This window comes from Ovis aries, chromosome 10, assembly GCF_016772045.2.
Source record: "Ovis aries strain OAR_USU_Benz2616 breed Rambouillet chromosome 10, ARS-UI_Ramb_v3.0, whole genome shotgun sequence".
NCBI lineage: Eukaryota > Metazoa > Chordata > Mammalia > Artiodactyla > Bovidae > Ovis > Ovis aries.
In genome coordinates this window covers 31,293,298-31,321,069 of record NC_056063.1, presented here as the reverse complement: position 1 = coordinate 31,321,069, position 27,772 = coordinate 31,293,298, and the positions used below count along the sequence as shown (strand labels likewise).

At 50.1% G+C, this 27,772-nt stretch overlaps 1 protein-coding gene across 7 annotated transcripts in view; it reads left to right on the top strand.

Annotated features, from left to right (window-relative positions):
- Window positions 1-27,571, top strand: part of MTUS2 (microtubule associated scaffold protein 2) — a 383,566-nt gene extending 355,995 nt beyond the window's left edge. For 6 of the 7 annotated variants that reach the window (XM_042254839.2, XM_042254838.2, XM_042254840.2 and 3 more), the window contains 7 exons: window positions 1,669-1,883; window positions 10,328-10,433; window positions 14,040-14,113; window positions 18,289-18,387; window positions 19,380-19,499; window positions 23,438-23,535; window positions 24,665-27,571. In XM_042254839.2, coding sequence (XP_042110773.1) covers window positions 1,669-1,883; window positions 10,328-10,433; window positions 14,040-14,113; window positions 18,289-18,387; window positions 19,380-19,499; window positions 23,438-23,535; window positions 24,665-24,878 — 926 coding nt within the window. In that variant the 3' untranslated portion in view covers window positions 24,879-27,571. The other variant, XM_060394464.1, reaches the window with a different exon arrangement.
- The last annotated feature ends 201 nt before the right edge of the window (window positions 27,572-27,772 follow it).

The window sequence follows — 27,772 nt, the reverse complement described above, 5'->3', positions numbered from 1 at the left end:
GATAAACCGTAATGGAAAAGAATTAAAAAAAAAAAAAATATATATATATATATATATATATATATATGTGTGTGTGTGTGTATGTGTAAATAATTGCTCCTCTATTGGCCTCAGTTTGACTGTGTCTCAATCCATCGAGCACTGTTTTTAATGCACATTCCCTGGTCGTTGTTCTGTTAAAGCCCAGTCACTCAGGATAAACCTGTCTCTGCGTGTACATCTCCTCCCTAGTCTGTGGATCCTGGTTGTTTCTTTCACTAACTAGGGTCCCTGGTGAAATTCTGACAACTTGCCCAGGTTGGAGGGTCTTTGGGGAAAACTGGAGCTCTGTTCAGACCCCTGAGCATAGATGACTCCTCTCCGCTCCCTCCAAGCCTGAGCCACTGTGGCCTTCAGTTCCTGGTAGGTTCGGGCTGTTTCTATGAGGCCCATAACCTCCCTCTTCCATGATCTCACTGTCAGGGACCAGAAAACCTCAGTCTCTGCCGTTCCTGCTGCATTTATTAGCGAGCGAGTCTTGCTGCCTGTGGTGGAAAACCCAGTGCACACTCAGCTGTCATCCCAGCATGTATATTGTTGTTATCGTTTGGTTGCTCAGTCATGTCTGACTTTTTGTGACCCCATGGACTGTGGTCCACAGGGGAGAAAAAAGTCTGTACAATAATGTCCTTGTGCATATTAATACTTCCAGCTTTCCTCTGTTTGTGATTTTTTTAAATATAAAACTGGTTTTTAAAGGCCTCAAGAGTAATTATAACAATTGCTTAAACTGTAGACCAACCAAAGACTTTTGAGAAGTATTTTTTTCATCAGCATTCTTTACCGATGCTGGCACCGGTGGCAGTAAAAAGCAGAGGGCTTTTCTGATCAGTCTGGTTATTGCTTTTAAATTCTCTACAGACAGTATATCCTTTTATCACCCATACCTGATGTGGGCAGCACTCACCACCTTGCTCAGTACACCAGCGGATCCTAACTTTCTCAGATTGCGTATCAGAATCCATCAAACGGTGCGACCCAGGACACGGGGCCAGCTGAAGCCCTGGACCAGGAAGGGCTTTGGGACAGCATTAGGCTGCTGGGCTGGGCCATATTCTTACACTCTGTGCACACAGAGCAAGACCCAGCCTGTCCACTGCTCATTTCACCAGGGAAATAATGTCCTTAAACATCTCCTGCCTTTGCAGCTCTTACTCCACACGCTGTGTGACCTTGAGCCGGTCACAGGAGCTCCCTGGGCTCAGGTTCACCCCAACATCCAGGGTCTGTGTTGAGGCTCAGATGCTGTAGGTGGGAAAGCATCTTGCCTGCGTGCGTGTGTGCTAAGCGAGACCCCATGGACTGTAGCCCGCCAGGCTCCTCTGTTCATGGGTTTCTCCAGGCAAGAATACTGGAGTGGGTTGCCATGCCCTCCTCCAGGGGATCTTCCTGACCCAGGGATGGAACCTGCGTCTCCTGCAACTCCTGCTTTGCAGGCAGAGTCTTTACTACTGAGCCACCAGGGAAGCCCAGGGACGCATCTTACAAACCATGAAGCTCTGCAGAAGGAAGGGGATCTGGCCCTGGTCCTTCCGCCCACACCTTGATGTTGCAGCGCGGGGGTTGCAGACTCGAGGCTCTGGGCGCATCCTGGCGGGTTTGTGACCGTGCGCTGTCCTGTCCCCCCAGCTTTCCACGCCGCCAAGTGTGAGAAGCTGCAGCGGGAGAAGGCTGAGTTGGAGCGGCGCTGCGAGGCGGAGGTGCGGAACCTGGGCTGGCAGCAGGAGGCCGAGCTGCGGGACCTGGAGCGGCGCCTGCAGCTGCAGTTCGAGACCGAGGTGGCCCGGCTCCAGGAGGAGCACCGCGCGCAGCTACTGCGGATCGGGTGTCAGCACCAGGAGCAGGTGAGTCCGCCCGGCCCGCCCTGCCCTGGGGAGCTGCCGCCTTAGCCACACAGGTGAGCTCCCGGTCCCCACCCTCCCACCTCGGTTCTGTCCCCTGTCGCCTCCCCGTCGTCCCCTCTAGCCACTCTGGCCTCCTGTCTTGTCCTCCCAGGCACACTCCCACCTCTGGGTTTTTGTGCTGGGCTGTGCCCACTGCCTGGTAAGCTTCCCTGGTGGCTCAGGCAGATAAAGAGACTGCCTGAAATGCAAGAAGACTTGGGTTGGATCCCTAGGTCGGGAAGATCCCCTGGAGGAGAAAATGGCAACCCACTCCAGTATCCTTACCTGGAGAATCCCGTGGACAGAGGAGCCTGGCGGGCTATAGTCCCTGGGGTTGCAAAGAGTCGGACATGACTGAGCGGCTAAACCAACACACCAGTGCCCGGAATGCTCTCCCTCTAGACATCCCGTGGCTCCCTCTCTCCCTCCCTGGTAGACTTTTCTCACTGAGGCCCTTCCTCACCCAGAATTACAGCTCCTTCCCCCAACCCGCCACAGACACTCCTGTCCTCCTCCATGCTTTAGTTTTCCTGGACAGTTATTACTACCTAACGTGTGATAAACTTGGCTTTGTACCCTGTTGATCTTCTGCATAGCCCATGAGGGCAGTGGAAATAACAGACACACGTGTATCTAGCACGTGCTGTCGGCGGCGCTCTCCTCCTCCCGCTTTTCATGGACTAACTCATTTAACCCCTATAGTAACCCTACCAGGGAGGGACCATTATTACCCCCATTTTACAGGTGAGAAAACTGAGACCCGGAGGTTAAATACCTTGCTGGAATTCATGCTCATGGAAGAGCCAGGGTTGGACCCAGTCTGAACCCAGGGTCCGTGCCCTCAAGGCCTGAACTAGGGTTTTCTGCTGGATTTACTGCTGAATCTCTGGCTCGGCACTGCCTGCTTGCACAGGGTAGGCCTTCAGTGTGTATTTGCCTGATGAAAGGATTCTTCTCATTAACCTTAGCCTGGCAGTCTTCCCCGAGAGGATCATTCATCCTAGAACAGCCGGGGAAGAATTCCCAGGGAGCCAGTCAGTGTGAAAGCAGGTGGGAGCCAGGCATGCCCATCCCCATAGCCGGCTGCAGGGTCCATTACTGCATTAGCACCAGGGTGAGGTGAGCCCGCTCTGCCTCCATGAAACTCATCTGCGCCTTCCTTTTCTCTTCTTCCTAAGCCCCTAAGGCTCTGATGCCCTAGTGCCCACCTTCTAATTGGTGTATTGTTGTCTGGAGTCTGCTTCGCTATCCCTAAGATCAGCTGGCACTCATGCAGAGCACTCTCCACATCTGAGGCTGATGCCAAGCGGCCCTTCACAGCCATGAACATTTGGGCTCTATCCCCAGTAGGTGTCCCAGACAGCGATGGTCCCCAGAGGCGTGACAGTCACATGGGAGAACTAGTAGAGCAATAATAAGTACTGCCGTTGGAAAGAGCAGTCTCCGATTTGACAGCCCTTTCATCTAGTCAGCGTCTCAGCATCTTCTGTTCAGCATCCTCCTCCTTTTAGAGGCTTGTGGAAACCAGACACGCCTGCCTTTTGAAGGTGGTGTAGACTTAGAGGCCAGAAGCAGATAGGTTACAGGTAAGGTTACCTGCTAGGCTAAGATTAGAAATGGAACCTCAGCATCTGCCCTTTCAGCTCGCTCTAAGCAGACATTCGCTCAGCTGCCGTCTGTAGTCTTTCCTGCCTATTGACTCCCTGATACAGGTCAGTCCTGGGGCAAATATCAGCTGTCCTGTGTCCCATATCCTGGGGCAGTCAGGCCCAGTTTTACGTGGAGAATATATGTATATCCATATTCACTGATTTGGGGTCCAAACTTTTGGTTGGTTGAGAAGATGTCAAGAGATGGGAAGAAGGGCAGGAGGGGGTCTCCCAGCAGGAGGAGGAGCCTCTGAATGAAGGCTCTCATGGGGGTGTCATGTGTGGGAACCCACAGAGCCGGGGCCCCTGCTGAATGGAGCCCATCCACCAGCCGAGGGACCCCGGGCAGAAGCTTGCTAAGCTGGGCACATGCAGGGGGGTGTGGTCTCACCTGCCTCTAAGCTGAGACCATAGGCTTTAAAAGATTTCATTTTGTTATTGTTTAATTGCTAAGTTATGTCTGACTCTTTGCGACCTCATGGACTGTAGCCCACCAGGCTCCTCTGTCCGTGGGATTTCCTAGGCAAGAATACTGGAGTGGGTATTCTCCCTTCTCCAGGGGATCTTCCCAGCCCAGGGATCAAACCCACGTCTCCTACACAGGCAGGCAGATTTTTTACTACTAAACCACCAGGGAACCTAAAGATTTCATACTGGGAGAGATTGGAGGCCCTGACTTTTCCACCTGAGGGTGAGTTACATGAGCTACTTAGGTATATTTTAAAAGCTCTGTCTTATGAGGGCTCTGAGTTCTGTCCTTCTGGATCCTTTATAATAGCTAAAGTGATTCATTCATTCATTTATTCATTCAACTATGTGAAGAATAGTTAGTGAATGCCCTGCATACAGAAGGCCTCATGTTACTGCAAAAGATGCGAAGCTTTATAGAATGTGGGCCTGCTTGCTCCATAGCCTCTGATTACAGCTGCTGTGTTCAGGAACTGCGAGTTCGCTTCCAGCTGGGAAAATGTGCGAAAGCTTTATGGTGGAGGTTTCATCTGTATGCTTTGCATTTGAGCAGATCTTTCCTCTAGAAACCCCTGGAGGAGGGCATGACCACCCACTCCAGTAATCCCATGGACAGAGGAGCCTGGTGGGGCTGTAGTCCATGGGGTTGCAAAGAGTCAAACACGGCTGAGCGATTTTCACTCGCTTCCTCTAGAAACCCATTGGTTTGGGGACGAGGCCAGGGACGGATGGTTTAAATCTGTGAATTATTCAGACCCCCGAGTCTGCTTCTGTGTTGGGATGTTGGCTGTTATCCTGGCCTTCAGCTTCTCTGGCAGGGAGCACACAGCAACCAGGAAGAAGGTGAAATGCCCACCATTTCTAGGTATAGGAGACGCCCGTGTGCTTGGTCCGGGGGGGACTTGGTGCCTGAGCACAGTGGGATCTGGAGGGAAGGTGTGTGGTTTTGGTGATCTGTGCAGACCCTCCAAATGCAGGTCTTCCTCTTGGGGTGGTCAAATTCGGCGATGCTAACCCACACATCCTGCTGCCTCTGTCCTTCCTGAGCCTTGAAACTCAAGTTCACCGACCCAGCCTCTCCTGGTGCCCCAGTGTCCCGACTGTGCTGGGAGGCTGCTTCTGTTCTGACCCAGGAGTTTTTTTAAAAAACTTGTTTATTTTGCTTTTGTCTGCACTGGGTCTTCGTTGCTTTGTTCAGGCTTTCTCTAATTGCCATGCGCGGGGGCTAGTCTCCGCTGCAGCGTGCAGGCGTCTCACTGAGGCGGCTTCCCTCGTGGCAGACCATGGGCTCCAGAGCGTGGGCTCAGCAGTTGTGGCTCATAGGCTTGGTTGCTCCACGGCATGTGGGGTCATCCGGATCAGGGATGGAACCCATGTTCCCTGTATTGGCAGGTGGATTCTTACCCCTGGGCCACCAGGGGAGCCCCAGACACTGGATTTTCTGAGGCTTCTTTACTCCAGTCCTCCCTTGCTAAGGGAGGCTGACCTCTGATGTCACCACAGGACCGCCCCCCCCAGGAAAATCTAGCTGTCCATTCACCTCAGGAGGCAGAGGCCATGTCTGTGGCCACACGTGGGAATCCCTTGGGGGAGCTGCTGACGAAACACCCCTTCTGTCCACACCTGGAATCAGAGTCGTCAAGTATGGGTCCCCGGGACCCAGAGCTGCAGGTGTCTGGTGTCAGGGGATGAACTGGGCCTCATTCTTTGCCCTGCAGCCTAGTTAGGGCACAAGCAGGGGCATGGCTTGGCCTACTGGTTTTCTTATGTGCCTTTAAAGATACAGTGTGACTCTTATTTTAAAAATCTGATTATAGAGGGGTTTCATCAAATTGGTGCTCATTCTGGAGCACATTAAAAGAAGCGAAATTGCCCAAGCTTCCCCATCTCAAAGCACACAAGGCAGGGTTTTCACTATAAGCACAGATGCTTTTCATGTTTGCTCCAAACGTACTCATCCATGGAGCCTGGTATTTAGTGATCTGACTTGTGACCTTTGACCCCTGCCTCCAAGATCTCCTGATCTGGCCCTGAAGTCCCAGGGCCCCCTGATGTTCTGGATTCTGCGTTTTCAGCAGAGATGCCTTTTCAGAGGCGCCTAAGTGTTCATCCTCTGGGTTTACATTGTCTCACATCCAGGACACACTTTCTGCCATTTCCTAAAGAAATGATCCTTTTAGACTCACTGGCAGGCACAGCATCCTCACACTTCATCAGATGTATAGAGGCTGTTCTGGTGGTCGTCTTGCATCCTGACTCTGATTCGTCCCACACAGCAGGCACACAGTCACCATCAGCGGAAACCACACTTTCTAATCAAAGAGAATGAGGTCCCAAGGGACCCTCCATCTTCCAGTGTGAGAGCCCCACCCATCACAGCACGGGGCCTCCAGATGCTGGGAAGTGGCCCAACAGGAAAGATGGGGGCCTCTGTGGACACCTGCCCACCCAGCAGGCGGCAAATGCACCACCCGACAGGGGATATAGTCAGCCAGGGAGCTCGGGCAGGGCTGGCCGTCAGCTCCAAGCTGGTAACAGGGATGCTGTAGCAGGAAGGCGGAGTCAGAAGGATGGCGAGTCGCCTTGGTATCTGGAAAGGAGCGTTGTTCAGAGGGCCCTGGAGAAAAAAGACAGGGGCGGCCCCCTCTGTCTCATCAGATACATGTTGTGGGTAGGGGGCAAATGGAAGTTTAATCTGGTTTTCTTTAATGAGGAGATGTAAAGCCATGCTTCTTCATTCTAAACGGAAGTCTTCTCTAAGTGAATTGGCAAAGCCACCCCTAATTGCATTTTGCAAGAGGCTGAATGGAGTAAGCCCACGGCTCTGTTTTTGACCGTCTAAGAGAAGAGGGTGGCTTCCCAGGCCTTTGCTTTGATGGGACTCAGCTAAACAGCAAGCAGCTGCGGAGACAGCCTGGCGCAGGGAGCAGCTTCTCTGTACGACTGGGACTACATGCTGGGCGCGGGGACAGATCTCTCTGTGGCAGCTCAGAACTCTGTGCTCCGGGAGGAGGGAGGAGGCTGATCCAGCAGTGGGTATTTATTTTGAGGGGGTGGGCAGAGAATTCCTCAGGATTTTAAAAGGAAAAAAAATGAAGCTTCACCCAGCATAAGTTTGCTGTGGTATGTAATGATTCAGCACCTCTGTCTCTTTTTTGGTGTTGCCAGGTGACTCAGAAGTAAAGAATCTGCGTGCCAATGCAGGAGACACAGATTCAAGCCCTGGGTCAGGAAGATCCCCTGGAGGAGGAAATGGCAATCCACTGCAGTATTCTTACCTGGAAAATTCCATGGACAGAGGAGCCTTCCCGGACTGCAGTCCATGGACTCAACAACGAGTCAGACACAACTAAGCTACTAACACGATGCAAAAAAAAACAAAAACAAAAAAAGACCTTGTGTGTTCCTTGGGTCCACTTATCTGACTCTTTTCCAATGCCTGCCAACCTGGAGGTCTTCTCAGGCTGAGTGCTCAGACAGGCTGCTGCTCCATGTTCTGGAAAGAAGCCAGGAGCCACGGAGGAGAAGCTGTGGGGATTGAAACTGGGACCAGAAAGAGGATGGCCAAAGTGCAAGGCCCCTTCCTCATAGAGGAAACGGCCTTGAAAAACCATCCGCAGGACTAGAAACCCAAATCACTCAAGGCTTCTCTGTCCATGAAATTCTCCAGGCAAGAATACTGAAGTGGGTTTTGCCATGCCTTTCTCCAGGGGATCTTCCCAACCCAGGAACTGAACCTGAGTCTCCTACATTGCAGGCAGATTCTTTACCATCTGAGCCACCAGGGAAGCCCCAGCTCTCGCTGGTTTCCTTCAGAACATTTTGGGCTCGCCTCTTGTTGCATATGGAGGAATTAGGGAATCAGTATTGTATTCCTAGAAGCCCCTCTGAGAGGCTGTAACAGATAGATCATGCCCTTACATCATCCTTAATATACTGGGTGTGGCATTTCATCACCACTGAATCAGAGACCTTCCTCCAACAAGCCAGAAGGGCGTGCGTTTGCCCACCACCCTCGCCAGTCGGGGCAGACCCACCACCAGGACACAAGGTATTCTTCTGGAACATAGGCCTGGCATCCATCTCTCTTTTCTGGAACCACCCACAGCAATTTGGGTCAGAACCCAATAAATCAGAATCATTCCAAGCACCAGTGAAAGATTTTTCTTTATACTGAGCTGAGTAAAACATCTCCAAACAATGTGTGGGCACTTGTTTTTTATAGACAGCGTGCTATGGGCTTATGGGACATCACCAATGAAGCATAAAGGAAAGCTAGTTCCTTCTTTTTTTTTTTTTAAGCCAGCGATTTATTTTTCCAAGAGACTGAAAGACTTTGGACAACAAGTCCATTAAAAACCTTCATATAAACAGCATTTGGACAATTAAATACTGTAGCAATCAGCCTTTCTGCTGAGTAGATTCATAGCTCTGAGCCTCAAGTAAAATATTATTTAATCAAGAGTGACCAGTAAATAAAAGTGAGTCATCGCATACCAAGTCCATGTTCATGTCATAATGCAGATTTCCTAACACTTGTCAGACTCACTGTTGGTTCTGCCAGTCTGTTTTAGTGGATGAAGGTCTCAATTACCATAGGAGAGAGAAGTCGGGCAAACCTCTCCAAGCAAAGACAAGTCCAGAATGGGAATCAATCCCATTTTAAAATACCATAGTCCTTTGCATTCCCTTTACAAGTGGGCTTCCTTTCTTGTGAAAAGCTCTTCCTCCTAACAAACCAAAGATCAGCCTGTGAGTGACCCCCTGAGAAATGAAACCCTCTGAGAAGTAGCTGGACAGTGCTCTGAACTGCACCCCAAGAGCTTCAGGGTCTGGGCACATGTCCCTCCAATGCCAGGTTTTGACACATGAGTATGTCACAAAATGAATCTAGTGGTTTGTAACTAGCATTTTGAAAAATATAAAGTAACAAAGAATGAACATTTTAAAGCCAGGTGATTGCAGGTAGGAAGGTAAAGTGCTGATCCGTGAAATTTGGTTTCACACATGCACCCATGTACACGTGTGTGTGTGTGTGTGTATAAAACAATGTAAAATGGTGCTTTTACAGTGAGAACTTGGAAAACCATTGTTCTGGTTTGCTATCATAGGGAGAAGTCACCTTATGCAATGATTCCTGTAAGTCATACACTTGAAGTTTAAATAATACCCCAACAACAAATAGAGAAGGAAATGGCACCCCACTCCAATATTCTTGCCTGGAAAATCCCATGGACAGGGGAGCCTGGCAGGCTATAGTCTGTGAGGTTGCAAGAGTCGGACACGACCGAGCGACTAAATCACCACCACCAACAAAAATAACAAAAACAGTGACGGTGGTAGGTGTGTGGTGGGCGGGCGGTGGGGATGAGGGCAGGCGCAGAGGTCAGGAGGGGGAGAATAAAACACCCCGGGCTGGCTGCTTTCCCGGGATTAAGTTCCTGGAGATGTACCTTCAGCCAGAGAAACAGCAGCTTCTCGGGGGCAGCTCCCACAGCCTGGGCAGGGGAGGGCCACTCCGCCATCGGAGGGGAGCACGTTCATGGCTGAGGAGCTGGGGTGGTAAGCACACATCTGCCCACTTGCCTTGGGGCTGGTGAGCGGGCTGTTGGGCGCTGGTTGCTGGTCTTGCAGGGGAAGCAGTGGCCGGGCGTTTGAGAGCCTCGTCCGTGGAGTCAGGCAGCCTCAGGCTTTGCCACTGCTGACTCTGCCACTTGCTAGCCCTTGGGCAAAACGCTTCAGACCTCTCTAAGCCTCAGTTTCCTCATCTGGAAAATGGGCATGAAGATATTGACTTTATTGCTGTGGGGGTTGAGTGGAGAATCAGGCAGCTGGGTACATCTTGGTTCCCTCCAGCTACCTTGCCTGCTGTAGGTCCCACCTGCTGCTGGGTGGCAGGACGGACCATCTGGTGGGGGAGGACCCTCTTCCTTATTACCTGGTGGAAGGGGCAGGAATGGAGGTCCAGAGCAGTGAGGAGGTGGCTTAGGCGGCCCCCCACCTCCAGCCGGGAGCTGCTTCCTCCTGCGTGAACAGCAGACCTGCCACAGTGACTTCCCTGTGGCATTCCCGCACCGGCTCCAGGGTTCCCACGTCACCACCAGACCTCGTCTCCTGCCTCAGTGCAAGGCTGGAGAAGGCGGCCACCACCTCAGCAGAGCGTCCCTCCCTAGACGTCGGGCCACGGACCCTTCCCTTCATTCAACTCCACCTCTGTCCTCCAGGCAGCGGGGCGTCGCAGCCTCGGGCCCCAGCTCTCCGAGTAACCAGAGCTGTGATCTCCTGCAGGTGGAGGACATCACCGCCAGCCATGAGGCTGCGCTCCTAGAGATGGAGAACAGCCACACGCTCACCCTCGCGATCCTGCAGGATGACCACGAGCACAAGGTCCAAGGTAGCTGACCTTGGGTGTGTGTGTGTGTGAGTGTGAGTGTGAGTGTGCACCCGCTTCTGCTGCAGACACAGGGGCCTCCCTTCACCTCACCCTCCTCTATCCTTTCTTCCTTCCTCTTCGTCCTGGTATGTCCTTTGTGTTGCTTCTTGTGTGAAGAAAACACCAAAATCCAGGGCGTGGGTAACTTCTTTGCTCTGAAGCTGATCCTCTGAACCCTGAAGTCTAGACTCCCCAAGGAGCCATGGTCCTACCCCAGGGTGTGGGGCAGCAGGTCTGGGGTACAGCCTCAACTTGTTAAAGCTCGAAGGTGATTCCAATGGGCGGCCAAGCTTGAGAACCACCGTTTTCAAGCAGGTGTAGAAATCCTGGGCCTTGTCTTGTGTGGTGGCCTCTGATGAGGCCTGGCTGTCTACACTGGGCACTGAGACCACACTCACCATGGGCAAAAGTGGACTCTCGGGATCTTACTTTTTGACGTTTTTTTTGTAACTTTGAATTGTCTGTGGGTACCTAGGATTTTATTGGGTTGGCCAGAAAGTTCCTTTGGGTATTTCCTTACAATGTCACAGAAAAACCCAAACCCTTTTTTGGCCAACCCAGTAAGTCGGTCGTAACAACAGTAACAGTGTTTAGGAAGTAGAGCTGAGATTTTTGACTCTGTGAAAGAAGCTTTTTACACATTCACATCTGTATATATTACTATCTAATTTTTTTTTTTCAGTTTCCCCTCTCCTCACTTTTTTCTCTCCCCAGTCAGCTGGTTGCTAAATTAGATGGAAAATAATTAACGTAAGAATAGATTAATACATTTTTTTATGCCAGAATTTTTTAATGTGTAATTTTTGTAGTTGCAAAGGCCTCTGTTAACAATATAAAACCAAAATACAGTAATAAAAAGGCTGATACATTCAACTAAATAAAAGTTGTCATAAAAATATAAACAACTTCAAAAGGCAAACTACAAGTAGAAAATATTTTCTGCATCTATACAGCAAAAGACAAATTCTCTTAATATATCAGTTCAGTCGCTCAGTCATGTCCGACTCTGCGACCCCATGGACTGTAACACGCCAGGCCTCCCTGTCCATCACCAGCTCCTGGGGTTTACTCAAACTCATGTCCATTGAGTCAGTGATGCCATCCAGCCATCTCATCCTCTGTAGTCCCCTTCTCCTCCCTCCTTCAGTCTTTCCCAGCATCAAGGTCTTTTCAAATGAGTCAGTTCTTCACATCAGGTGGCCAAATGGGAGGGGGGTTCAGAATGGGGAACACATGTACACCCATGGCTGATTCATGTCAGTGTATGGGAAAAACCACTACAATATTGTAAAGTAATTAGCCTCCCATTAAAATAAATTAATTTAAAAAATTAAAGATGCTTGCTTCTTGGAAGAAAAGTTATGACCAACCTAAATAGCATATTAAAAAGCAGAGACATTACTTTACCAACAAAGGTCCATCTAGTCAAAGCTATGGTTTTTCCAGCAGTCATGTATGGATGTGAGAGTTGGACTATAAAGAAACTTGCGCGCCGAAGAATTGATGTTTTTGAACTGTGGTGTTGAAGACTCTTGAGAGTCCCTTGGACTGCAAGGAGATCCAACTAGTCCATCCTAAAGGAAATCAGTCCTGAATATTCATTGGAAGGACTGATGCTGAATATTAATACATTTTAAGAATCGGAGAATCAGAGTTTTAAAATCATTTTTTAAATGTTCTTTGTCAATAACAAGGCACACTGTGTAGCAGTCTGTGTTCATGTGGTCGCCCCCTCAAGCTCTAGCCCCACCACCTCTGGGAACTCTTGGTGTGTGGAAGAGTCCGAGCTGGAGGCAAGGAGAGGACAGGAGAGGAATTTCCTGACAACAAATTTACTGTATTACCTGTGTCCCAAGAGCACGTCTCATGCTTAGAGTACCAGTTCCCATCCTTGGATGAACATTAGAACCACCTGTTTTTTGGTGTTTGTTTTTTTTAATACCGATGTGTAGGTCCCATTACAGAGGTTCCAGTTCAGTTGCTCTGGGGATGAAGCCCAGACATCAGGGTTTTTTTTTTTTTAAGCTTCCAAGGTGATTCTAATATGTAGAGCATGTTGTTAAGTATGAGATGGAGTGCCATGACCTCGGAATAATGAAGTACATCATGGGTACATAGATAGTTGCCTGTCTCCAGGATAGACGCTGACTTTAATTTGGTGGTGAGGTACTGGGATCTCCTGAAAATGTCCTAAAGCTCATCACCGTGCTGTAGGAAAATGGTCTCAGAAGAGGGGACAGGAATGGAAATGTTACATTGAGCATTGCCTTTTGTTTGTGGATTTTCATGTAAACAGACCTGGTAGATTTTTCTGATTAATGAAGTCTCACCTAGACACCACATCCAGGGCCTTTGAATTATATATAAAGTGCAGACATTGCAGGCATATGTAAGGGTAACTAAAATATTCATTATTATGGGTGATGCTCTCAGTGGCTATTAACAGTAGTCATTTAGACAGAGGCATGTAGACCAGAAGGCCACATGGTTTTATGGCAATGAACTAACCATAAATTTTTCTTTTTTTTCCTCCAAATGTAAACTTCAGCTCTAACAACTGGATTTCTTAGAGAGCTTCACCATCATTAAAAGATCTGGGTCAACGGGAACCACAGAATTTTTCCTAATTGCAGCTCATGCCAGCCAGGAAGATAATTATTAGTCTCCAGTCCTCTCCTGTGCTAAGCATATGATACAGGCTGATTAATGAGACCTTTCTTCCCTTCAGTTATAACAGGAAAACAAATTGCTTCTGTAGCTAGAATGAGACGGGCTTCATCCAGCTAATAAGACCATTCCCATCTGGAGAAAAATAGAATCCATTTGCTTAATAATTCTTACATGACATCTCTTCTGCCTAACTTGCAAATTATTACTGGAATGACACTTTTCACAGAATAAAATTGTTCCAAACACTCCAAGAGGATTCCATCCAGTGAGTCCTTCATTCTGCCTGAATGTCTCAACGTTGACTCTCTGCTCAAGAAAACCCTAGCAATCTGTGGTTTCCAGAGTGTGGTCCAGAGCCCAGCAAGGTGACCTTGCAAGCTCCGCACTGGTCCCATTCACGTGTCCATTCTCCAGCAAGCCCACACGCTGCTCTCCTCGGAAGGCTCCCTCCTTCAACCTGAAATTGCTGCTTTGTAATGGAAAGGAAAAGTGATCCTGGGAGGGAAGAAAGTGGAGATTTAACGTTAATCACTCACTGGTTTCACCATCGGGGAGAGTTGGGAAATCAATGAGTGTTGTGAATGGAGAAGCTGATTCGGCTAGGGTGGTGGTCGAGCTGCGTGTAAAGGGAGTGTGTGTGTAGGCGGCTCTGCTTGCTTCCCTCCTTCCTGTCTTTCCTCTCACTCTTTCTTCTTTTTCCCTCCTATCTTCTCTCCCTCTCTCCTAAACAACATCACATACAATTTCAAACTAATGGACGTATCTCTTTTGGCTTAAGTCTGCTATATACTGACGTCCGCTAGTTACTTGTCACCCAGTCTTCATCTGGCAAAAGAATCTTGTTTGATCCCTTTTCCAGAGAAAGATCAGCTTAACACTTTGATGTCTCCTCTGTAGAACTGATATCGACCCACGAGCTTGAAAAGAAAGAATTGGAAGAAAACTTTGAAAAGCTGCGGCTGTCATTACAGGTTAGTATTTCCTAACTCTGACTTCAAGGTAATGGCAGCAGACACTTCTTTCTGACAGTTCTTCCTGTCTGCAGGCATTTATGTGGCACCTGCTGTGTACTGGATCCTGCACTAAGCAGTGGAATATGGGGGATAAATAAGACCTAACTCCCTGCCCTTAAGGAGTTTTCTGTCTGCTCAGAGCTCATCCTTGCACAGAATGGATAATACCGTGGGTGCCACGGACTGCTCCCCACCTGTGATGGTCAGAGCCATGTTGAGGGGAGGGGGAGGACTGGGGGCAGAGTATTCTAGGCAGGGGGAATGGGGTAAGAAGAGTCACGCAGGGTAGAAGACACAGCAGATGCTCTGGAATTGTTAAAGCAACTTCCATACCCTGGAGACAAAAGCTTCTTGCTCTGGGGCATCCCACTTCCAACCTACACAAAGCATGGGTCTCGGGTGCCAGGGGTGCTACCTGGCTTCCTTCTGGCCTCGAGGGGAGACTGACAGGCCTCTCAGATCACTTGCCTGCCTCTCCCTCCGGCCTGCCAGAGATGCCCCCCGCCGCCACCCACCTAACCCCCTGGCCAACTTCTTCTGTGAAAAGCTGTTGACCGTCCCCGCTCAGGTCTAGGGAAGGGCTGTCGGAGAAGCCATGGGGAGGTTGGTGGCCCTGCCTCCGTTGGCAGCTGTGGGTGTCCCAGTCCTAGAAAGGTTACCTTTGAAATATTAGGGATGCTCACATTTGGTGGTTTGGAAGGCAAAGACCATAACTCAAATAGAAAGGTGGGAATTTTGCTTTTTGGATGGCTCTTTGGCTCAGACGGTAAAGCGTCTGTCTACAGTGTGGGAGACCCGGGTTTGATCCCTGGGTTGGGAAGATCCCCTGGAGAAGGAAATGGCAATCCACTCCAGGACTATTGCCTGGACAGAGGAGCCTGATCGGCTACAGGCCATAGGGTGGCAGAGTTGGACACAACTGAGCGACTTTACTTTCTTTCTTTTCCCCAGGCAGTGTTTCTTGCACAGTGTCTGCCCTGCCAAGCAGAGAATCTAGGATTATGGAGTATCACACTATTGAGTGGACTTTGCAAAAAAATTTAAATGGGAAGCTGCTTGCTGCATGCCCACCCCCAATCCATGGATCCATCAGTGGGCCTGCATATGCCCCCCCATACCCCTCATGTGGCTTATCCTTGGCAGGTTAACCCCAAACTGCCTTGTGTACCCTACATTCCACACTGTGCTAAGTCACTGCAGTTGTGTCTGACTCTTTGTGACCCCATGAACTGTAGCCTGCCAGACTCCTCTATCCACGGGACTCTCCAGGCAAGAATACTGGAGTGGGTGGCCTTGTCCTCCTCCAGGGGATCTTCCCCACCCAGGGATTGAACCCATGTCTCTTACATCTCCTGGATTAGCAGGTAGGTTCTTTACCACTAGCGCCACCTGGGAGGCCACTCCACACCACCCAGATACATTACCCTAAGGAACACAGACCAGGAACGTAACAGCCGTACTGTAACGTATGAAAAGCCCACAATAGTCCAAAACCAAAAGAAAGGAGAGTTTTGCTTCATCGGTGAGTCTTCACTTTGCCATTGACGTCGTGCAGTCATGAACCGTGCACGTTTTAGTGGTGACTCACCAGCAGAATCCATTTGAACTGGAGACTTTCAGGTACAAGGTGGGTGCAGTTGCTTAAACCAATTTCCTTGGGCTGCTGGCTACTAGAAAACAGGTTTGGGATAAAAGATTTGAGTTTGGGGCTTAAATCCCACTGTATCTCCTCTTAATAGATTTTGAATCATGGGCAGTTACATAAACTGTAAACATTAGCTTACTCATCTGTAAAATGGGGATAATACCAGTTCCTTCCTCAAGATATGAGCAGCTTAAGGGAGATAAATGTGTGTCAATGAAGAAAACTAATCAATAGTCAATCTAAGAAAGAAATGGAGAATTTTATTCAAGCCAACCTGAGGATGAGAACCCAGGAGACAATCTTCATGTGGAATACAATCATAAATACTGGCTGAATACTGTTCAGCCATGAAAAGGAGTAAATTTTGCCATTTGCAGCAACATGGATGGACGTGAAGGGTGTTATGCTAAAAGCAAAATAAGTCAGGCAGAGGAGGACAAATACTGTATGATATCACTTAGATGTGGAATCTAAAAAATACAACAAATTAGTGAATATCACCAAAAAAAAAAAGGAAACAGTCTTAGTTAGTGGTTAGCAGTGGTGGGGAGGGGCCACATGGAGGCAGGGAGACAGGATATAAGACAGTTTCAAGGATGTATTGTACAACATGGGGAGTATAGCCAATATTTTGTAATAATTGTAAAATGGAAAGTAATCTTTCAAAATTGTATCTAAAATTTTTTTTAATTTAAACAAAGACAAAAATCCCTGAGACTGTCCCACCTGTAATAGGTCAATGCACAGTTCAGTTCAGTCGCTCAGTCGTGTCTGACTCTTTGCGACCCCATGAATCACAGCACTCCAGGCCTCCCTGTCCATTACCAACTCCTGGAGTTCACTTAGATTCAGGTCCATCGAGTCCGTGATGCCATCCAGCCATCTCATCCTCGGTCGTCCCCTTCTCCTCCTGCCCTCAATCCCTCCCAGCATGAGTCTTTTCCAATGAGTCAACTCTTCGCATGAGGTGGCCAAAGTACTGGAGTTTCAGCTTTAGCATCATTCCTTCCAAAGAAATCCCAGGGCTGATCTCCTTCAGAATGGACTGGTTGGATCTCCTTGCAGTCCAAGGGACTCTCAAGAGTCTTCTCCAACACCACAGTTCAAAAGCATCAATTCTTCGGTGCTCAGCCTTCTTCACAGTCCAACTCTCACATCCATACATGACCACAGGAAAAACCATAGCCTTGACTAGACGGACCTTAGTCGGCAAAGTAATGTCTCTGCTTTTGAATATGCTATCTAGGTTGGTCATAACTTTTCTTCCAAGGAGTGAGCATCTTTTAATTTCATGGCTGCAGTCACCATCTGCAGTGATTTTGGAGCCCCCAAAAATAAAGTCTGACACTGTTTCCCCATCTATTTCCCATGAAGTGATGGGACAGGATGCCATGATCTTCGTTTTCTGAATGTTGAGCTTTAAGCCAACTTTTTCACAGTTGTATAAATTTTTGAAATAAAAGGTCTAGCATCAAAGTAACACATTGTCAGTGTACATAGTCCAGCAGAGTGAGTAGCAGATCATTACGACACCTTAAAGGATTGAGAAAGGAATCTTATCACCTAAGGAATTATCTTGCTGGCACCTGGAAAATTTGCTTTTTTTTTTTCGGTCTGATGAGTAGGCATCCCTGTGTCTTCTAAGGGAATCTAATTGATGTATAAGGCAGGTACCCAGTGCACATGGAAGAGGGGTAGCGGCCCAGATGGGCAGAGAGGGTATTTTATGTTTAACATTTTTCCCATCCTGCCTTAAAAATAAATACATTTCATCATGTGTAACATGTATAGAGCACTAGGCAACAGCTACTGCTTTATAATAGTTCCAGGCATTGTCCTGTTTATCATCTTCAGTATGGTACCATAGTAACAACATAGGAGGCAGAACCCTTCAGGACCTGTCGTCACTGTGTTTAGTGGTGTTGGTGGGGGGCGTAGGGGGTGTGCTCGGGGCTCAAGCAGAGCAAGGAGTCAGGGTCAGTTTGACAGCTTCTGGGTTAACTTTACAAATACAGAGAGTTCTTCATTGAGATGGATCAATTGTCCTTCTTGAAGTCTGGGCCGGGGGTTGCAGCTAGAGGCCAGACTAGACACCTCTCTGCTGATGGTCTGCCTCTATGAGGTTGGTTATTGAATTACTAAATGCCCCCTTCGCTGCAGGCTTCTTGTTGGGGCAGAAGCAAGATGGCATTCCCATCTCAGAGTCAAGTTGCCTGCTTTGGGGATCCGCTCACCTCCCCCCCACTTTCTGTGCGGCAGCAACACTCACCCATCAACTATCTTGTGGTCCGTTCTGGACAAGGCACCGAGGCGGGGAGACTGCGGGCGCTGGGGGGCCTCTCCCCCGCAGCATGTGATGCCCTTTTGGGCTGACCCAGTGGGGGGCCTCCTGACCTCACCGCCCCGTGAGGAGCAACCCGGGCAGGGGTCGCAACCCAGGGGCCGTGTCTGTGAGGATCGAGCTGGATGTCTCATGCGTTACCTGCAGGACCAAGTGGACACGCTGACCTTCCAGAGCCAGTCTTTGCGGGACCGAGCCCGGCGCTTCGAGGAGGCTCTGAGGAAAAACACAGAGGAGCAGCTGGAGGTACCATGAGCTCTCAGCGTCCCAGCATCCTGCAAGCCTGGGGCTCCCCCAGCATCACCCCAAAGACAGAGCCTCTGTGCTGATCTGACTGCAGAGTGCCAGCGGTCAGGGCCTGCCAGGATTTAAACACACATCCATAGGCACCTGTCCTGACTCAGGACAGCTGTGGGTTCTCCATCTGAGTGTTATTCTTGCTGCATTTCACAGGGCTCCCCAGCCACTGTCCATGAGCCCCTGGGACAAGCTGGACCTGGAAATGCCTCTGCCTGTACCCTCACCCCCACCCCAACACCTCACTCCTTCCCAACCCCAACTCCACAGGGAAGTTGGAGGTTTCTTTTTCCGGAAACCCTGGCAAAATTCCTTCCCTCTATGTAGGGTTGCCAGGTGAAATCCATGACACCCAGTGAAATGTGATACAGATAAATGAGATTTTTAAATATGCCTCCTACAGTACAAAAAAGTTGTTTACGTGACATTCAGACTTAATTGAACATCCTGTCATTTTATTTGTCACATCTGGCAGACTTACTCTAACAGTTCTTTTTCTACAATGCCTTTTTAAACTACTTTGCTCATTTCCTACACAGGGTGCGGAGGGGGCGGGGCTGTCCTTGGGCACAGGTAGGCACCTGTGTCAAGCTTCACCTGTGTGTTGAACCAAGCAGTCTGGGTGAATGTTAAAGGCCAATGTTGAATTTAGTGTTTTGCCCACTAAGTTCCCTTGGAGGGCTGGGCTGGTAGTATCTGGCCACCCCAGTATCTGACATTTCAGGGACCGATGGCCTCCCCTCTTCTGCTCCCCACGGAGCTGGATTTTTAGTCTCACTCCCAGTGGCAACTCCTGGGCGTCTTTATCAGGGAGGACTGTGAGCATTCTCGCCCGCCTGCCCCCTCGCTCTTGTTAATCTTGTTAACAGAGACTAGATTTCGCTGAGTTCATGATGCTGGTGAGTGCCTGGGAGACAGCTCCTTGCTCTCTGCCCCTGCAGATTGCCTTGGCTCCTTATCAGCACTTGGAAGAAGACATGAAGAGTCTGAAACAGGTGTTGGAGATGAAGAATCAACAGATACATCAGCAGGAAAAGAAGATTCTTGAGCTGGAAAAGCTGGTGAGTCGCCTGTAACTCGGGGAGGCCCCCATAACTGGTGTGCTTTCCCGCTGCCCTTGTGGGTGAAAGGATTAACAGCGTTCGAGGGAGCATCTGGCCCTTACCTGTCCATTGCTTGCATCTGAGCAGAAAAGACCACAGATGAGGCTCCAGGCCTTGTTTTGGGAGCCAAGAGTTCAGGAATCTCAGATGTGGCCTCATTTGTACAAGTCTAGAGCCCATCTGAGGCCCTGTCAACATCGCCATCCATCACTGTGATCTGCTGACTCCTCTCCTCCCAGGGGAGGACATGCAGTGAGCCTGCATCTGGGGAGCATCGCTGATGGGTACCAGGTGCCATGCAGACACTTTGTCTGTTCAATAATTCCGACAGCAATCCACTGAGTGGGAGTCCATTGTCAGGAGTCTCCTTTTACAGATATAGAGATAGACGCTTAGGATAAGGTCTTGTCTCAACCAGAGCCAATAAGTGGCCCAGCCCAGGCAGGAACCCTAAGCCAGAGCTCCAGGCCTTGGCTTCCACCGGGTTTTGGCTCCCAGAGAACTAGCAAAGGGCGTGCCTTTGGGGGAATAGAGTGCTCAGAGTTCATTGCCAGACCCTGAGGGTGCAAGGGTTGCAGCTGAGATAGTAGTCCAAAGTTAGCAGCAGGGAGGCCTGCCTCCAAAGAGATACTATGTTGATGGGAAGGTTGGCCCAAGGGACTCATATAGAGTCATTTTTTTTCTTATCATTATTTTTAAATTTTTGATACTATAAAAGGAAAATATGTGCACTATAGGTAATTATAAGATAAAAAATAAGGAGATTAAAATGCCATATTTCTACCACTGTTAACACTTTCTGGAGGCTTTCCTCCATACAAGTGTACACACCCCAATAAACAGATTGTGCACACACACACACACACACACACACACACACACAAGGGTTTTGCATCCTGCTTCTTTTCAGTTAGCACATCTTCAACTCACCATCTCAGTAACTGATCATCTCCTCTAACTTTTAAAGTTCTCTGCATGTCTTATAAATGTCCTGGCAGCTGGTTTATCAAAACCAGGAGCTGGTCCCTGACCACCTGTTGCATTCAGTCATCACGTCCGCTCTGCTGATCTAGGACCATCCTTCTCTGGGCTTCTCTAGCTGCACAGATGCTTGTCCGTTAGGATGGGAGCCGGAGAAGGCAATGGCACCCCACTCCAGTACTCTTGCCTGGAAAATCCCATGGATGGAGGAGCATGGTGGGCTGCAGTCCATGGGGTCATGAAGAGTCGGACACAACTGAGTGACTTCACTTTCATTTTTCACTTTCATGCTTTGGAGAAAGAAATGGCAGCCTACTCCAATATTCTTGCCTGGAGAATCCCAGGAACGGGGGAGCCTGTTGGGTTGCCATCTATGGGGTCGCAGAGAGTCGGACACAACTGAAGCGACTTAGCAGTAGCAGTAGCAGTAGTATGGGAGCAGATGGGGCTGTGAGTGCCCATTATAGCATCCTGGGTGATGCTGGTATCCTGGGACCATCCAGCAGCTCAGCTTTCCAGCTAGGCCAAAGCTAAGGCCAGTGGGGACAGCTGAAGTGGACAGAGCCCTGCCCCTCTCAGCCCTGCAGCCCTCCTCCTCCAGGCTGGACTGTCTGCATCCTTATCTGGTCAACCAGCAGCCTCTGGGTTTATCAGGCTGTTTTTAGCCCTGCTGATATGCAGATGACATCACCCTTATGGCAAAAAGTGAAGAGGAACTAAAAAGCCTCTTGAAAGTGAAAGTGGAGAGTGAAAAAGTTGGCTTAAAGCTCAACATTCAGAAAACGAAGATCATGGCATCCGGTCCCATCACTTCATGGGAAATAGATGGGAAACAGTGTCAGACTTTATTTTTTGGGGCTCCAAAATCACTGCAGATGGTGACTGCAGCCAAGAAATTAAAAGACGCTCACTCCTTGGAAGAAAAGTTATGACCAACCCAGATAGCATATTCAAAAGCAGAGACATTACTTTGCCGACTAAGGTCCGTCTAGTCAAGGCTATGGTTTTTCCTGTGGTCATGTATGGATGTGAGAGTTCGACTGTGAAGAAGGCTGAGCACCGAAGAACTGATGCTTTTGAAGTGTGGTGTTGGAGAAGACTCTTGAGAGTCCCTTGGACTGCAAGGAGATCCAACCAATCCATTCTGAAGGAGATCCACCCTGGGATTTCTTTGGAAGGAATGATGCTAAAGCTGAAACTCCAGTACTTTGGCCACCTCATGTGAAGAGTTGACCCATTGGAAAAGACTCTGATGCTGGGAGGGATTGGGGGCAGGATGAGAAGGGGATGACAGAGGATGAGATGGCTGGATGGCATCACTGACTCGATGGCCGTGAGTCTGAGTGACCTCCAGGAGTTGGTGATGGACAGGGAGGCCTGGAGTGCTGCGATTCATGGGGTTGCAAAGAGTCGGACACTCAGTCGGACACGACACGACTGAGTGACTGAACTGAACTGAGGCACTCTGTGGGCATGCAAGAGTTCTCATTCCAGAAACCGTTCCAGGCAGGGGTGGGGGTGGGGGGCGGGAGAGTTGATTGCATCACTTCCCATTTCCTAGGAGGGCTTCCTTGGTGGTCAGATGGTAAAGAATCTCCCTGCAATACAGGACACCCACATTACATCCCCTGGATCAGGAAAGATCCCCTGGAGAATTAAATGGCAACCCACTCCAGTATTCTTCCCTGGGGAATTCCATGGATAGAGGAGCCTGGCAGGCTGTGGTTCATAGGTTCGCGAAGAGTTGGACACAACTGAAGCAACCTAGCACCACATGCATAGTGAATTACATCTACACAATTTATGTGCGTGCCTATATTGGATTCCTGTGTAGAATACACTTCTCATAGTGAGTGTCTCCATGCCCCTGCCATTGTCAGAGATGAGCCATGAGCACCCGCCAGGTCCAGTTTGGCTGGTGGATCCCCTGGTTCTCCCTGTCGGGTCCTCCGCCCTGCACTGGCACCTCTGGCAGTACCTGTATGTACAACATGACATTCTGAATTAATGGAGGGATGAAAATATCAATAATGTGGACACACTTTCCCTCCTGAGGCTCTCGGCAGCCAGGAACGTGCAGCTCAAGCCAGCTCTGCACAAGAACAGAAAATAACATCCTCCTCCATGGTGGTTATTCCTTTGAGACTTAATGCCCGCTCTCTGTCCGTGTGTCCCCACGGCCTGAGACCTAGCTGAAGTCGAGCTCCATTCTAAGATGAACTGAGAAACTCTTTTTTGAAAAGACTATGAAGAACTCCTGCGTAGGGTAGTTAAGGAAAACCACCACCCCTCTGTGCATTGGGCTGAGGTATCAGAGTGGAAGGACTGGGCTTTAGCCAGCTCTTCAGCAAGGCTCCCACGCCCACCTCATCTTTGTTCCCAGGAAATGCATGCATGCTAAGTTGCTTCAGTTGTGTTCAAGTCTTTGCGACCCCATGGACTGTGTAGCCCGCCAGGCTCCTCTGTCCATAGGTTTCTCCAAGCAAGAATACTGGAGTGGCTTGCCATGTCCTTCTCCAGATCTTCCGGACCCAGGGATCGAACCCGGGTCTCCTACACTGCAGGCAGGTTCTTTACCATTAGCACCACCTGGGAAGCCCCATAATTCATAATATATACCGATATATACACACAGACATATTATATACCTACATATATATAAGAAAGATATACGTATATATATATAAAACAGTACTTTTACAGTGCACTCTGGTATTTTTTATTCTGTTTTCTTTTGTTTAAAAAAGCAATGCTGGTCATGTCCCTCTAGCCTGGTTTTATAGCCAATGCATTGCAAATTGCAGTTTGAAAAACACTGTTTTAGATAATCCTTCAAAGCCCGGAAGCCAAGGGCACTGGTCTGTCGTCTCCCCCAGGGCCTGGCTGCGGAGCTCTTGACACTCCATCTTTTATAGGCAGAAAAGAACATCATCCTGGAAGAGAAGATCCAAGTTCTCCAGCAGCAGAACGAAGACCTCAAGGCCAGGATCGACCAGAACACCGTGGTCACAAGGTAGGTGGGCCTGGGTGATGGAGCCTCAGAAGCGCGTGTCCCAGACAGAATGGCTTTGCTCCTGACCTTGGAGGGCTCTGCTTTTGTCCTTGCTCCTCCGAGCCCCAAGGCTTCCCCACGCAGGCTCTCGGCGCTCCCCACGTGGAAGAAAGCATAGAACACACTGCTCTGAGCACCCAGCCAATGCCCTGGCTGCACGGAGCACCCTCCTTGGTGGAAAGGAGTTGGGTGGGATAAAGTGTGTGGCACAGCTGGCAGGGGCAGGGGCAGGAGTGGTGGGGATCGTGGAGGAGGTTTTGGAAGGGCTGCCCGCTGGGAGTTCCAGGCTAAAGAAAACAACCATGTGAGCCAGCCGACCCTGGGCTCCAGCAGTGCCCAGCTGCTGCCCCGGCACTCGGCCAATGGCAGAGGGGAGCTGCCCCAGCTGGAGGGCAGCAGGGAGGGACCGGACCATGCAGCCACTTCCATCTCCGTGCTCCTAACCTGCTCCGAGGCTCCGACTTCCAGGAAGGGAGGAGCAGCAACCCGGCTGCAGTGACGACAGAGGCACAAAACACATCGGGTTCCTTTCTACTTGGCGTGCATCAGCCGCAGACACCCATGGAGCATCTGTTACGGGCCGGGCCCCAGGCTGGGTGCCGAGCACTGGAGAAGGGACCGCTCTGGCCCCATCCTAGGGCTCTAGCTCCAGCAGGCGACCAGATGCACTGCCCAGAAGGTTGCAGTGCAAGCTGACTGCTGCCAGGGAGGCCCAGGGTGAGGGCAGGCTGCAGAGGCCGTCGGCACCACTGACTCCCCGGGGCCGTCCTTATGGCTCAGTGTCCCCCACACCACCTGCAGCTTTTGCTCTGTCCACTGGCCACCAGCGCCTCCCCTGACCCAGGGCAGAGGGACTGTAGGCGAAATCAGGTGTTGGCAGAGAGACTCTGGGAGAGGATTGTGTGGGTGGGACAGGTGGTGATTGTGTTTCAACCCCTGGGCTTGATCCCTGAGGTCCACAGGAACCCACCACACACCCCGTTCCCTGTGCGCCCCTGGGCCCGGCCGACCTCGGGCTCAGCGTCTTCTCTGCCATTGCTACTCTAACTGTTGCTTGTCCCCTCCCCCCCCCCACCCCACCCCCATGCAGACAGCTGTCGGAGGAGAACGCGAACCTCCAGGAATATGTGGAGAAAGAAACGCAGGAGAAGAAGAGGCTGAGCCGGACCAATGAAGAGCTGCTATGGAAGCTCCAAACCGGGGACCCGACCAGCCCCATTAAACTGTCCCCCACATCCCCTGTGTACCGCAGCTCCTCCTCCGGGCCCTCCTCTCCCGCCAGAGTCAGCATGACGCCCAGATGACGCCACCACGCTGCGGGCTGAGCTGCGGCGCCGGGTCCACGAGGGTTCCCACCGGTGGGGAGTGGTGACCGCCGCGTGCCGGCCCGCCTGGCCCCGCGCGCATGCCCAGTCGCTTCGTCGCGGCCTTTCATGCGCGCATGCCCAGCCGCTGCATAGCCGCACCCCAGGCCGAGCCCTCTCCTAACCCTCGTGTGTAGAACTGTCCCGGGACGGGCACTTAGGAACGTGTAAATGGTAGTGTCTCATGTGCAAACGTTTGGCCGTAGTCAGAGCCAAAAGAAGGAAACGCCAGTTGTCCTTGAGCAATGAACTTTCACTGCAGAATTTCAGGTTAGTTAACAAACAGCTCAGTTTTGACTATCCATTGACTAATCCTTGTGTACTGCACCGGTATGTGTGTATATTTAGATACACGTATATACACATGCAGCGGTTCTGAATTGCATTTTTTATAACATGAAGTGCTGACGTATTTTGGTGACGGTCAGCAGTTTTCTAACTCGTGCCTAAGAATTATTGGGAAATGAAAATGCATTTCTATCTACCTTCCCAGGAATATTTCTACCCAAAATAGAAAAAGGAAAAAAAAAAAAAAAGATACAGAGAAGAAGCGCCTTTCGACCTACCACCACGTGGTACTCTGTTTAACACAAACACCAGCCATTCGTCGGGTAACTACCTTTGAAACAATCAGCTTCTTAGTCAACATGACATGAGGTCACTATTACTCCATCCACAGATTTTAATTATTGACATTCCTGTCCTGAGTGGATAAGGGGCAGCAGTGAGAAACCCTGAGGGGGATGAGCGGTTTTGCAGATGTTAACTCATGACCAGTGGATCGGCTATAGTCTTGTAAACACAAGTTTTGCTTTTTTCCTAAATGGCATCTTGGAATCCATCATTCAGCTATTGCATCCTTGGGAAAATATGGAAGCACATGACCTTAGAGAATGAGGGTGAGAATGGCCTTGGAGTTGGCCAAGACTCTTCCCGCTGCATCCTCAAGAAGGAAAACTGCTGATAGAGTCTGTATTCTGACTAAGCGTAGAGGAGAAGAGCGTGCTCTGGCATCCTGTTTGATGTGATGCTGTAAGTGGTCAACCCACCAAAATATGACCCTCAGCCCTATTTCATTGCCCCCCTTTCAGTTAGGTTCTGTAATCCAACCTCATTCTTGTATATTGAACAGCTCAGGGGTTCTAACAGGGGCTTCCAGGAAACCAGTTCTTTTGTCCTGTGGGGATCAGTTCCTGGTTGTGCTAGATCACTGCATGACCTCCCAGAAACCCAGGTGTCTTTTTCTGCTAGATGGTCAAGCTATACCACAGCTGAGAGAGGTCACCAACCGTCTTTGGCCCAGGAGGTTCTTCCAAAGAGAGGAGCCCCAGGAAACAGCCAGCCGGTGGTCACAGGCTTCTGGACTGGCATTTGTCTCCTAAATGGATTAGAATGGGGGAGAGATTCCTGTAGTGCTGTGGACCATTAGAAGCATAACACGCAAAGTAGTTTCAGCCATTTATACAGTGATGATAACGATGTCTTTACTGTTTGTGACGAAGACCCTGTACTTTTCTCCCCAAGGCCCCTCAAAGTGGTCCTGAGCACAAGACTGATGCTGAGCAAACCCAAGATAGGCAGACTTACGTAGATACGCTTTGTGGGGCCAGAGTCACAGAGCAGGAAAGAAACGGCTCAAGAAAGGGGTCCCCTGGCCCAGAGCCCCTGCCTGCTCATGGCATATGTGGCTGGCATGAAGACAGACCTGGTCTGTGTTCCTTGCATGAGGCAAGCTTGGGCTTCCTGGCCTCCCATACATCTCATTTCTAGCAAACCTCCAGGCTTTTGCCCATCCTGGGGACATAGACAGGAGATACCCAGTGAAGAAACATTTATTTTTCCGTTTAGTGGGTCTGCATGATGCTGTGATGTTGAGTTGGGCATCCCGTTAGAGTAGATGATGCCACGTTGACTAAAATACACGAATATGTATTCTTTTAGTAGGCACCACCTGCAGACACAGTAGCTCAGCCCTCCGAACTAGGAACTGCTTCCATAACGGCACCTGCTAAATGCAGTCACCCAGCAATACAGATGTCAGTGTTGCGTTAGAATGTGGTCTGGTGTGTTAGCCTGTTGCAGTCACAGTTGTAGTGGTGTTAGAACCAAGTAATCCCCCACTAGGTGACTAGAGCGTGGCTCTAACCATCCCTGACCTTGGGTACCCGAGCTAATTCCCGCAATGCCCTGGCTTCCTTTCCTTGTCATGGACGCCCATCATATAAGGCTCCTATCCCCAAACTCTAGGGGCCGCAGCGCCCCCCACCCCCCACCATCGCCTCTCTCCTCCCCACTCCCAACACTGTTAGGACTTGGACCTCTGTCTCTCTGGTGTCCACCTCCCAGGCTGGAGCTGTTTCCATAGAGAAACAGCTACAGCCTCCCCACCTGTCTCAAACAAACCCACCCAACCTCACCAACCTCTCCTTGGTGTGTGGGACGCTGTTGGTGCCCTGCCCGCCCCCAGCCCACCACACGCCCTGCGAGGTTCCGGCTGGGTGTCAGAGCAGCGGACAGTCCGTGGAGCCGGCATACTTGGTGACCATCTGAAGGGGGTCACTCGTTCCTTTTCTGGCCCCTGCGGTTTCTGTGTTGCATTGTGTTTGAAGCATATTAAAATGAACTTGAGGGACCTTCTGTGATACGCACTTGATGTGACCATTGCCCTGGCCCCCCTCGGGCTTCAGGAGGTCAGGAGGGGGCAGGGAGGCCTGAAGGCCAGGTTCCCTCTGTGTGCGCGCCAGGGTCAGCTGGTCATCACTGAATCTTGAGACCCGTCTGCCCCAGCTCAGCAGGGTCCCTGCGCCCAGCTTATAGCCCGGGACTTTCAGCAG